The following is a 12736-nucleotide window of genomic DNA, read 5'->3' as shown; positions in this document are numbered from 1 at the left end:
AGACACTTTATCATAACTTCATTGACTTTTAAGTGCCAAATCTTAAGATGGATTCTTATCATAAAAGAGAAGGCGTTTGTACTTTAAAACCCACTCTCACCTGGAGACGACATTGTTGAAGTTACATCAGTGGTTGTCACATCAGTGGTTGTCACATCAGTGGTTGTCCCATCAGGGGTTGGTACATCAGGGGTTGTCACATCAGGGGTTGGCACTTCAGTGGTTGTCACGACAGTGGTTGGCACTTCAGTTGGCACTTCAGTGGTTGTCACGACAGTGGTTGGTACTGTGGTGAAATATAAATCAAGATTATAAGCTACATATCTTTGCAATTTCTAGTATTTCCGAATTTTGTTAGCAGGGAACTTTCCGACAGTCTAAACCGTTAGTTTGGGCTCATGTTGCATTAATAAAGCATCTTATAATCAGTCACGGTCAAGCTGTCTCATGCACCAAACTCAAGTAATGGTATTGCCTGAGTGGGTTCGATTCTTGGCGCTGCACTAGTGTCCATGAATAAGACACTTTATCATAACTTCTTTGACTTTTTAGTGCCAAATCTTAAGATGGACTCTTATCATAAAAGAGAAGGTGTTTGTACTTTAAAACCCACTCTCACCTGGAGACGACGTTGTTGAAGTTACATCAGTGGTTGTCACATCAGTGGTTGTCCCATCAGGGGTTGGTACATCAGTGGTTGTCCCATCAGGGGTTGGCACATCAGTGGTTGTCACATCAGGGGTTGGCACTTCAGTGGTTGTCACGACAGTGGTTGGCACTTCAGTTGGCACTTCAGTGGTTGTCACAACAGTGGTTGGTACTGTGGTGAAATATAAATCAAGATTATAAGCTACATATCTTTGCAATTTCTTGTATTTCCCATTTTGTCAGCAGGGAACTTTCGGACAGTCTAAACAATTATTTTGGGCTCATGTTGCATTGATAACACATCTTATAATCAGTCATGGTCAAGCTGTCTCATGCACCAAACTCAAGTAATGGTATTGCCTGAGTGGGTTCGATTCTTGGGGCTGCACCGGTGTCCATGAATAAGACACTTTATCATAACTTCATTGACTTTTAAGTGCCAAATCTTAAGATGGACTCTTATCATAAAAGAGAAGGTGTTTGTACTTTAAAACCCACTCTCACCTGGAGACGACATTGTTGAAGTTACATCAGTGGTTGTCACATCAGTGGTTGTCACATCAGTGGTTGTCCCATCAGGGGTTGGTACATCAGGGGTTGTCACATCAGGGGTTGGCACTTCAGTGGTTGTCACGACAGTGGTTGGCACTTCAGTTGGCACTTCAGTGGTTGTCACGACAGTGGTTGGTACTGTGGTGAAATATAAATCAAGATTATAAGCTACATATCTTTGCAATTTCTAGTATTTCCGAATTTTGTTAGCAGGGAACTTTCCGACAGTCTAAACCGTTATTTTGGGCTCATGTTGCATTAATAAAGCATCTTATAATCAGTCACGGTCAAGCTGTCTGATGCACCAGACTTAAGTAATGGTATTGCCTGAGTGGTTTGATTCTTGGCGCTGCACCGGTGTCATGAATAAGACACTTTATCATAACTTCATTGACTTTGAAGTGCCAAATCTTAAGATGGATTCTTATCATAAAAGAGAAGGTGTTTGTACTTTAAAACCCACTCTCACCTGCAGGCGACGTTGTTGAAGTTACATCAGTGGTCGGCATATCAGTGGTTGTCATATCAGGAGTTGGCACATCAGTGGTTGTCACATCAGGGGTTGGCACTTCAGTGGTTGTCAAGACAGTGGTTGGCACTTCAGTTGGCACTTCAGTGGTTGTCACAACAGTGGTTGGTACTGTGGTGAAATATAAATCAAGATTATAAGCTACATATCTTTGCAATTTCTTGTATTTCCCATTTTGTCAGCAGGGAACTTTTGGACAGTCTAAACCATTATTTTGGGCTCATGTTGCATTGATAACACATCTTATAATCAGTCTTGGTCAAGCTGTCTGATGCACCAGACTTAAGTAATGGTATTGCCTGAGTGGGTTTGATTCTTGGCGCTGCACCGGTGTCCATGAATAAGACAATTTATCATAACTTCATTGACTTTTAAGTGCCAAATCTTAAGATGGACTCTTATCATAAAAGAGAAGGTGTTTGTACTTTAAAACCAACTCTCACCTGGAGACGACGTTGTTGAAGTTACATCAGTGGTCGGCATATCAGTGGTTGTCATATCAGGGGTTGGCACATCAGTGGTTGTCACATCAGGGGTTGGCACATCAGTGGTTGTCACAACAGTGCTTGGCACATCTGTGGTGAAATATACATCAAGATTACAAGCCACATATCTTTTTCTGACAAAGGTATAAATACTTCTTTCATGATGTGCTACACCAAGATTCATAACCTGTGGCAATAAATTTGTTCTTTAAAACCCACTCTCACCTGTAAGCGTTGTTTGAGTTACATCAGTGGTTGGCCCATCAGTGGTTGGCACATCAGTGGTTGTTGCTTCAGTCGTCACTGTGGTTGCTACTTTGGTGAAAGTTAATGTTGGGGGAAAGAAAAAGACGTAATTTAACTTACTTTATAAAATATCTAAACCCTGCTTCTTCTTTTTTAGGTTCTTAATGTCACAGTTCACCGGAATCCTGAACATCAATGGTGTTGAAACAAAAGGTACATCAAGACGAAAAGCCATATATACTTTCATTGTGTTTTGGGGGGACGTTCAGACAGACTTAAGAGTTACTTGGGGCATGGGTTACATAGTAAGAGCCCTTGAAGGATGACATTACTAGCACTAAGGATTGAATAGAGCTCTGAAAGTCAGTAAAGGCAGGATGCTGCTTCACTGGTTGCAGCCACTGTTGTTGCTGCTTCAGTCGTAGCTGTTGCTGCTTCAGCTGCTTCAACTGTTGATGGAGCTGGTGTGGATATTGTCACTACTGTTTATGTTAGGAATTAGAAAATGACATTCTTAAATAAATGTATTTTGGCCTCATTATGGTTGGATAAGTGACACGTGGCATTAAAGGGGCACACCGGCCGAATTGGGTTATTTGGGCTACAAAATAGACTAAGAAATGAATTCAACGGTCTTCTAGGAATGAAAAAGAACAGTCCTTACAAAAATCATCAAATTTGGTCGTTTTTGAGCACTTTAATACAAAAACAGAGGTCGCGTGATTGTTCTTACCAAAATGTGGTACAAACAATCATGTGACCTTCCGGGCTAGGTTTACTTCCAGCCGTCTAAAAGTAACTTACCAAACCAAATTAATTTTTTTGTTTTTACAAAATTATTAACGAGTAATTGACGAAAAAGATCATGTATTCAAATTATTGTTACAAAATGTAAATAATGGTAAAAAAATTGAACGTAAGATTCGCATTCAAAGAGTCCGTGTAACGGAAGCTTGTTATATGGCCCCACGGCATGGAGCAATCGGAACGTAAGCCTCGGGGCATATCACGTACCGCACATGGCGTGCCTCGTGGGGGGCTGGAGGTGTAATCCCGGGTGCTATGAACTCCCAGCTTGCGGGTCTCGCCGTGAGCTTGGGAGGGGTCTGCATGAGTACATGTTTGTCATCCTGGGTTTGTCAGTCGGTACACCTCGTGTCAAATCCGTTATTTCTTTTGATCGCAACGTTCCAATATTATGGTCCGTTTTATTTCATGGCTCCTAATTTGTTTTTGCTATGAGTTTTCAGGTAACAATAAAAAAAGATTGATGATGTCAAAACAGAGGAATACCGCATTTTGTTCTATTGACAGTGTTATTGTGTGAGTAGCTTAGAAAATGTTTATTGCTCCATGGTTTTATTAAGAAGAAAAAAAAGGATTAAAAAAAACAGAGCCCCCGATCGAAAAAAGAACGGGTGAATAATAACTTTGTATAAAAGGTTGAAAAAAAATTATTAAAAAAATTCCCTCAAAGCATATTTTTGTCAAAAAAGTACTTTTTAATTCTGTGAATGAAGTGTTATTTTTGAGATTGTTGAAGTATTATTTGGTTACATTCCAAGCTACGCAGCTACTCAGCTATGCTTACGTTCCTTCAAGTTACGCTATAATATCAAAAGGTACGTTTTCAAGCCCGAGTAAAGCTACGCTTACGTTCCATATGCAGCTACGCTTACGTTCCATATGCAGCTACGTTTACGTTCCAAGATATCCAGCTACGCTTACCTTCCAAGATAAGATTTTTCCTGGTGTCTCGCGTAATATCAATGAACCATCTAGCATAATACACACACCAAAGTAAAACCTGCTTTCAATTGTTGACTGCGGAGGCAACGTTTTTCACAGCATGTGCAATTTTCAATGCAACAGCAAGATTTTCCCTGTTATCTCGCATTAGCACTGACCATTAAGCATTATACTGGTGGTTACCGTTGAAAACCAAGACTCTATTTTTTGACAAGAAACTGCCTGTGACCCAAGTTTCGCGAAGAAACTTCACTAAAAAAGAACTAAAGTTAAAATCTCACACATATTTTCAATCTTGTAATATGTTTATTGATTTTATACATTGAATTTCAAACCAATCTAACTTCAGTTTTATTAGCCTTATTTTGTGCATGTTTGTGCAGCACATCACACACTCAACTATGCACAGACAAGCCAATTTATTTGTGAAGTGGGTCACCTAAATTAATTTAAAACCTGTATCATTAACAAAATAGTGAAAATTTAAAAGTAATGGAGTAACTTACTGAAAAGAAGGTAAACAAATACTTTTCTAACAACATAAGACATAAGCAGAAGAAACTTTATTGATCTCCAAAAGAAGAAATGACATTGCTAAACACACAGGTTTTTTTAAACACATCAAACAGAAAAAAAGGTAACAACAGGCATATATAAAAAAAACACACGATACAACGAACAAGGATTTAAGAATAAAAAACATACATACCCGACATGCCATGTATATATACAACTTGATAAAACAAACCTGTTGTTGTTTCTTCAGTCATTGCAGTCTCGGTTGATGCTGCTTCAGTGGTTGCAGCCACTGTGGTGGCAGACACAGTTGTTGCTGCTTCAGTGGTTGCAGATGATGTTGTAGCTGCTTCGGTGGTTGCTCCTTCAGTGGTTACAGCCTCTGTTGTTGCTGCTTCAGTGGTTGCAGCAACTGTTGTTCCTGCTTCAGTGGTTACTGCTTCAGTCGTTTCTGTCCCTGTTGTTGATGCTTCAGTCGTTACTGCTTCAGTTGTTGCAGCCACTGTTGTTGCTGCTTCAGTCGCTGCAGCCTCTGTTGTTGCTGCTTCAGTGGTTGCAGATGATGTTGTTGCTGCTTCAGTTGTTGCAGCCACTGTTGTTGCTGCTTCAGTCGTTTCTGTCCCTGTTGTTGCTGCTTTAGTGGTTGCAGCCTCTGATGTTGCTGCTACAGTGGTTGCAGATGATGTTGTTGCTGCTTCAGTTGTTGCAGCCACTGTTGTTGCTGCTTCAGTCGTTTCTGTCCCTGTTGTTGCTGCTTTAGTGGTTGCAGCCTCTGATGTTGCTGCTACAGTGGTTGCAGCCTCTGTTGTTGTTGCTTCAGTGGTTGCAACCACTGTTGTTGCTGCTTCAGTGGTTACTGCTTCAGTTGTTGCAGCCACTGTTGTTGCTGCTTCAGTTGTTCCTGCCCCTGTTGTTGCTGTTTCAGTGGTTGCAGCTGATGTTGTTGCTGCTTCAGTCGTTACTGCTTCAGTGGTTGCTGCCAATGTTGTTGCTACTTCAGTGGTTACTGCTTCAGTTGTTGCAGCCACTGTTGTTGCTGCTTCAGTCGTTCCTGCCCCTGTGGTTGCTGTTTCAGTGGTTGCAGCTGATGTTGTTGCTGCTTCAGTCGTAGCTGCCCCTGTTGTTGCTGCTTTAGTGGTTGCAGCCCCTGTTGTTGCTGCTTCAGTGGTCGCAGCCACTGTTGTTGCTGTTTCAGTGGTTACTGCTTCTGTTGTGGTTGCAGCCTCTGTTGTTGCTGCTTCAGTGGTTGCAGCCTCTGTTGTTGCTGCTTTAGTGGTTGCAGCCACTGTTGTTGCTGCTTCAGTGGTTACTGCTTCAGTTGTTGCAGCCACTGTTGTTGCTGCTTCAGTGGTTGCAGTTGATGTTGTTGCTCCTTCAGTCGTAGCTGATGTTGTTACTGCTTCAGTTGTTGCAGCCACTGTTGTTGCTGCTTCAGTCGTTTCTGTCCCTGTTGTTGCTGCTTCAGTGGTTGCAGCCTCTGTTGTTGCTGCTTCAGTGGTTGCAGCCTCTGTTGTTGCTGCTTCAGTGGTCGCAGCCACTGTTGTTGCTGCTTCAGTTGTTGCAGCCACTGTTGTTGCTGTTTCAGTGGTTGCAGCTGATGTTGTTGCTGCTTCAGTCGTTACTGCTTCAGTGGTTGCAGCCAATGTTGTTGCTACTTCAGTGGTCACTGCTTCAGTTGTTGCTACTTCAGTGGTCACTGCTTCAGTTGTTGCAGCCACTGTTGTTGCTGCTTCAGTGGTTGCAGTTGATGTTGTTGCTCCTTCAGTCGTAGCTGATGTTGTTACTGCTTCAGTTGTTGCAGCCACTGTTGTTGCTGCTTCAGTCGTTTCTGTCCCTGTTGTTGCTGCTTCAGTGGTTGCAGCTGATGTTGTTGCTGCTTCAGTCGTTACTGCTTCAGTGGTTGCAGCCTCTGTTGTTGCTGCTTCAGTGGTTGCAGCCTCTGTTGTTGCTGCTTCAGTGGTCGCAGCCACTGTTGTTGCTGCTTCAGTTGTTGCAGCCACTGTTGTTGCTGTTTCAGTGGTTGCAGCTGATGTTGTTGCTGCTTCAGTCGTTACTGCTTCAGTGGTTGCAGCCAATGTTGTTGCTACTTCAGTGGTCACTGCTTCAGTTGTTGCTACTTCAGTGGTCACTGCTTCAGTTGTTGCAGCCACTGTTGTTGCTGCTTCAGTGGTTGCAGTTGATGTTGTTGCTCCTTCAGTCGTAGCTGATGTTGTTACTGCTTCAGTTGTTGCAGCCACTGTTGTTGCTGCTTCAGTCGTTTCTGTCCCTGTTGTTGCTGCTTCAGTGGTTGCAGCCTCTGTTGTTGCTGCTTCAGTGGTCGCAGCCACTGTTGTTGCTGCTTCAGTTGTTGCAGCCACTGTTGTTGCTGTTTCAGTGGTTGCAGCTGATGTTGTTGCTGCTTCAGTCGTTACTGCTTCAGTGGTTGCAGCCAATGTTGTTGCTACTTCAGTGGTCACTGCTTCAGTTGTTGCAGCCACTGTTGTTGCTGCTTCAGTCGTTCCTGCCCCTGTGGTTGCTGTTTCAGTGGTTGCAGCTGATGTTGTTGCTGCTTCAGTCGTAGCTGCGCCTGTTGTTGCTGCTTTAGTGGTTGCAGCCACTGTTGTTGCTGTTTCAGTGGTTACTGCTTCAGTTGTTGCAGCCACTGTTGTTGCTGCTTCAGTCGTTTCTGTCCCTGTTGTTGCTGCTTCAGTGGTTGCAGCTGATGTTGTTGCTGCTTCAGTGGTTGCAGCTGATGTTGTTGCTGCTTCAGTTGTTGCAGCCTCTGTTGTTGCTGCTTTAGTGGTTGCAGCCCCTGTTGATGCTGCTTCAGTGGTCGCAGCCACTGTTGTTGCTGTTTCAGTGGTTACTGCTTCTGTTGTTGCTGCTTCAGTGGTTGCAGCCTCTGTTGTTGCTGCTTCAGTGGTTGCAGCCACTGTTGTTGCTGCTTCAGTGGTTACTGCTTCAGTTGTTGCAGCCACTGTTGTTGCTGCTTCAGTGGTTGCAGTTGATGTTGTTGCTCCTTCAGTGGTTGCAGCCTCTGTTGTTGCTGCTTCAGTGGTTGCAGCCACTGTTGTTGCTGCTTCAGTGGTTACTGCTTCAGTTGTTGCAGCCACTGTTGTTGCTGCTTCAGTGGTTGCAGTTGATGTTGTTGCTCCTTCAGTCGTAGCTGATGTTGTTACTGCTTCAGTTGTTGCAGCCACTGTTGTTGCTGCTTCAGTCGTTTCTGTCCCTGTTGTTGCTGCTTCAGTCGTTTCTGTCCCTGTTGTTGCTGCTTCAGTGGTTGCAGCCTCTGTTGCTGCTGCTTCAGTGGTTGCAGCCTCTGTTGTTGCTGCTTCAGTGGTCGCAGCCACTGTTGTTGCTGCTTCAGTCGTCCCTGCCCCTGTTGTTGCTGTTTCAGTGGTTGCAGCTGATGTTGTTGCTGCTTCAGTCGTTACTGCTTCAGTGGTTGCAGCCAATGTTGTTGCTACTTCAGTGGTCACTGCTTCAGTTGTTGCAGCCACTGTTGTTGCTGCTTCAGTCGTTTCTGCCCCTGTGGTTGCTGTTTCAGTGGTTGCAGCTGATGTTGTTGCTGCTTCAGTTGTTGCAGCCTCTGTTGTTGCTGCTTTAGTGGTTGCAGCCCCTGTTGATGCTGCTTCAGTGGTCGCAGCCACTGTTGTTGCTGTTTCAGTGGTTACTGCTTCTGTTGTTGCTGCTTCAGTGGTTGCAGCCTCTGTTGTTGCTGCTTCAGTGGTTGCAGCCACTGTTGTTGCTGCTTCAGTGGTTACTGCTTCAGTTGTTGCAGCCACTGTTGTTGCTGCTTCAGTGGTTGCAGTTGATGTTGTTGCTCCTTCAGTGGTTGCAGCCTCTGTTGTTGCTGCTTCAGTGGTTGCAGCCACTGTTGTTGCTGCTTCAGTGGTTACTGCTTCAGTTGTTGCAGCCACTGTTGTTGCTGCTTCAGTCGTTTCTGCCCCTGTGGTTGCTGTTTCAGTGGTTGCAGCTGATGTTGTTGCTGCTTCAGTCGTAGCTGCGCCTGTTGTTGCTGCTTTAGTGGTTGCAGCCACTGTTGTTGCTGCTTCAGTGGTTGCAGCTGATGTTGTTACTGCTTCAGTGGTTGCAGCCTCTGTTGTTGCTGCTTCAGTTGTTGCAGCCTCTGTTGTTGCTGCTTTAGTGGTTGCAGCCCCTGTTGATGCTGCTTCAGTGGTCGCAGCCACTGTTGTTGCTGTTTCAGTGGTTACTGCTTCTGTTGTTACTGCTTCAGTTGTTGCAGCCACTGTTGTTGCTGCTTCAGTCGTTTCTGTCCCTGTTGTTGCTGCTTCAGTGGTTGCAGCTGATGTTGTTACTGCTTCAGTGGTTGCAGCCTCTGTTGTTGCTGCTTCAGTTGTTGCAGCCTCTGTTGTTGCTGCTTTAGTGGTTGCAGCCCCTGTTGATGCTGCTTCAGTGGTCGCAGCCACTGTTGTTGCTGTTTCAGTGGTTACTGCTTCTGTTGTTGCTGCTTCAGTGGTTGCAGCCTCTGTTGTTGCTGCTTCAGTGGTTGCAGCCACTGTTGTTGCTGCTTCAGTGGTTACTGCTTCAGTTGTTGCAGCCACTGTTGTTGCTGCTTCAGTCGTTTCTGTCCCTGTTGTTGCTGATTCAGTGGTTGCAGCTGATGTTGTTGCTGCTTCTGTGGTTGCAGCCTCTGTTGTTGCTGCTTCAGTGGTTGCAGCCACTGTTGTTGCTGCTTCAGTGGTTACTGCTTCAGTTGTTGCAGACATTGTTGTTGCTGCTTCAGTGGTTGCAGTTGATGTTGTTGCTCCTTCAGTCGTAGCTGATGTTGTTACTGCTTCAGTTGTTGCAGCCACTGTTGTTGCTGCTTCAGTCGTTTCTGTCCCTGTTGTTGCTGCTTCAGTCGTTTCTGTCCCTGTTGTTGCTGCTTCAGTGGTTGCAGCCTCTGTTGTTGCTGCTTCAGTGGTCGCAGCCACTGTTGTTGCTGCTTCAGTCGTCCCTGCCCCTGTTGTTGCTGTTTCAGTGGTTGCAGCTGATGTTGTTGCTGCTTCAGTCGTTACTGCTTCAGTGGTTGCAGCCAATGTTGTTGCTACTTCAGTGGTCACTGCTTCAGTTGTTGCAGCCACTGTTGTTGCTGCTTCAGTCGTTTCTGCCCCTGTGGTTGCTGTTTCAGTGGTTGCAGCTGATGTTGTTGCTGCTTCAGTCGTAGCTGCGCCTGTTGTTGCTGCTTTAGTGGTTGCAGCCACTGTTGTTGCTGTTTCAGTGGTTACTGCTTCAGTTGTTTCAGCCACTGTTGTTGCTGCTTCAGTTGTTGCAGCCTCTGTTGTTGCTGCTTTAGTGGTTGCAGCCCCTGTTGATGCTGCTTCAGTGGTCGCAGCCACTGTTGTTGCTGTTTCAGTGGTTACTGCTTCTGTTGTTGCTGCTTCAGTGGTTGCAGCCTCTGTTGTTGCTGCTTCAGTGGTTGCAGCCACTGTTGTTGCTGCTTCAGTGGTTACTGCTTCAGTTGTTGCAGCCACTGTTGTTGCTGCTTCAGTCGTTTCTGTCCCTGTTGTTGCTGATTCAGTGGTTGCAGCTGATGTTGTTGCTGCTTCAGTGGTTGCAGCCTCTGTTGTTGCTGCTTCAGTGGTTGCAGCCACTGTTGTTGCTGCTTCAGTGGTTACTGCTTCAGTTGTTGCAGACACTGTTGTTGCTGCTTCAGTGGTTGCAGTTGATGTTGTTGCTCCTTCAGTCGTAGCTGATGTTGTTACTGCTTCAGTTGTTGCAGCCACTGTTGTTGCTGCTTCAGTCGTTTCTGTCCCTGTTGTTGCTGCTTCAGTCGTTTCTGTCCCTGTTGTTGCTGCTTCAGTGGTTGCAGCCTCTGTTGTTGCTGCTTCAGTGGTTGCAGCCTCTGTTGTTGCTGCTTCAGTGGTCGCAGCCACTGTTGTTGCTGTTTCAGTGGTTGCAGCTGATGTTGTTGCTGCTTCAGTCGTTACTGCTTCAGTGGTTGCAGCCAATGTTGTTGCTACTTCAGTGGTCACTGCTTCAGTTGTTGCAGCCACTGTTGTTGCTGCTTCAGTCGTTTCTGCCCCTGTGGTTGCTGTTTCAGTGGTTGCAGCTGATGTTGTTGCTGCTTCAGTCGTAGCTGCGCCTGTTGTTGCTGCTTTAGTGGTTGCAGCCACTGTTGTTGCTGTTTCAGTGGTTACTGCTTCAGTTGTTGCAGCCACTGTTGTTGCTGCTTCAGTCGTTTCTGTCCCTGTTGTTGCTGCTTCAGTGGTTGCAGCTGATGTTGTTGCTGCTTCAGTGGTTGCAGCTGATGTTGTTGCTGCTTCAGTTGTTGCAGCCTCTGTTGTTGCTGCTTTAGTGGTTGCAGCCCCTGTTGTTGCTGCTTCAGTGGTCGCAGCCACTGTTGTTGCTGTTTCAGTGGTTACTGCTTCTGTTGTTGCTGCTTCAGTGGTTGCAGCCTCTGTTGTTGCTGCTTCAGTGGTTGCAGCCACTGTTGTTGCTGCTTCAGTGGTTACTGCTTCAGTTGTTGCAGCCACTGTTGTTGCTGCTTCAGTCGTTTCTGTCCCTGTTGTTGCTGCTTCAGTGGTTGCAGCCTCTGTTGTTGCTGCTTCAGTGGTTGCAGCCTCTGTTGTTGCTGCTTCAGTGGTTGCAGCCTCTGTTGTTGCTGCTTCAGTGGTTGCAGCCACTGTTGTTGCTGCTTCAGTGGTTACTGCTTCAGTTGTTGCAGCCACGGTTGTTGCTGCTTCAGTCGTTTCTGTCCCTGTTGTTGCTGCTTCAGTGGTTGCAGCTGATGTTGTTGCTGCTTCAGTGGTTGCAGCCTCTGTTGTTGCTGCTTCAGTGGTTACAGCCACTGTTGTTGCTGCTTCAGTGGTTACTGCTTCAGTTGTTGCAGCCGCTGTTGTTGCTGCTTTTGTCGTTCCTGCCCCTGTTGTTGCTGTTTCAGTGGTTGCAGCTGATGTTGTTGCTGCTTCAGTCGTTACTGCTTCAGTGGTTGCAGCCCCTGTTGTTGCTGCTTCAGTGGTCGCAGCCACTGTTGTTGCTGTTTCAGTGGTTACTGCTTCTGTTGTTGCTGCTTCAGTGGTTGCAGCCTCTGTTGTTGCTGCTTCAGTGGTTACTGCTTCAGTTGTTGCAGCCACTGTTGTTGCTGCTTTAGTCGTTTCTGTCCCTGTTGTTGCTGCTTCAGTGGTCGCAGCCACTGTTGTTGCTGTTTCAGTGGTTACTGCTTCAGTGGTCGCAGCCACTGTTGTTGCTGTTTCAGTGGTTACTGTTTCAGTTGTTGCATCCACTGTTGTTGCTGCTTCAGTCGTTTCTGTCCCTGTTGTTGCTGCTTCAGTGGTTGCAGCCTCTGTTGTTGCTGCTTCAGTGGTTGCAGCCTCTGTTGTTGCTGCTTCAGTGGTTGCAGCCTCTGTTGTTGCTGCTTCAGTGGTTGCAGCCACTGTTGTTGCTGCTTCAGTGGTTACTGCTTCAGTTGTTGCAGCCACGGTTGTTGCTGCTTCAGTGGTTACAGCCACTGTTGTTGCTGCTTCAGTGGTTACTGCTTCAGTTGTTGCAGCCGCTGTTGTTGCTGCTTCAGTCGTTCCTGCCCCTGTTGTTGCTGTTTCAGTGGTTGCAGCTGATGTTGTTGCTGCTTCAGTCGTTACTGCTTCAGTGGTTGCAGCCCCTGTTGTTGCTGCTTCAGTGGTTGCAGCCACTGTTGTTGCTGTTTCAGTGGTTACTGCTTCTGTTGTTGCTGCTTCAGTGGTTGCAGCCTCTGTTGTTGCTGCTTCAGTGGTTACTGCTTCAGTTGTTGCAGCCACTGTTGTTGCTGCTTCAGTCGTTTCTGTCCCTGTTGTTGCTGCTTCAGTGGTTGCAGATGATGTTGTTGCTGCTTCAGTGGTTGCAGCCTCTGTTGTTGCTGCTTCAGTGGTTGCAGCCACTGTTGTTGCTGCTTCAGTGGTTACTGCTTCAGTTGTTGCAGCCACTGTTGTTGCTGCCACTGTTGTTGCTGCTTCAGTGGTTACTGCTTCAGTTGTTGCAGCCACTGTTGTTGCTGCTTCAGTCGTTCCTGCCCCTGTTGTTGCTGTTTCGGTGGTTGCAGCTGATGTTGTTG

The 12736-nt window shown here is 46.1% G+C and overlaps 1 protein-coding gene across 1 annotated transcript in view; it reads right to left on the bottom strand.

Annotated features, from left to right (window-relative positions):
- LOC139948381 (uncharacterized) overlaps window positions 1-12736 on the bottom strand; it is a 103423-nt gene that overhangs the window by 77788 nt on the left and 12899 nt on the right. The window contains exons 3-8 of the mRNA XM_071946522.1: window positions 2440-2526; window positions 2173-2304; window positions 1670-1840; window positions 1153-1338; window positions 620-820; window positions 101-286 (exon numbers count right to left, since the gene is read on the bottom strand). Of these exons, the coding sequence (XP_071802623.1) occupies window positions 101-286; window positions 620-820; window positions 1153-1338; window positions 1670-1840; window positions 2173-2304; window positions 2440-2526 (963 nt within the window). The remainder of the gene's footprint in view (window positions 1-100; window positions 287-619; window positions 821-1152; window positions 1339-1669; window positions 1841-2172; window positions 2305-2439; window positions 2527-12736) is intronic.

Source organism: Asterias amurensis, chromosome 15 (assembly GCF_032118995.1).
Source record: "Asterias amurensis chromosome 15, ASM3211899v1".
Classification (NCBI taxonomy): Eukaryota; Metazoa; Echinodermata; class Asteroidea; order Forcipulatida; family Asteriidae; genus Asterias; species Asterias amurensis.
The sequence above is the reverse complement of the archived record's forward strand: the minus strand, read 5'-3'. Positions and strand labels throughout refer to the sequence as shown.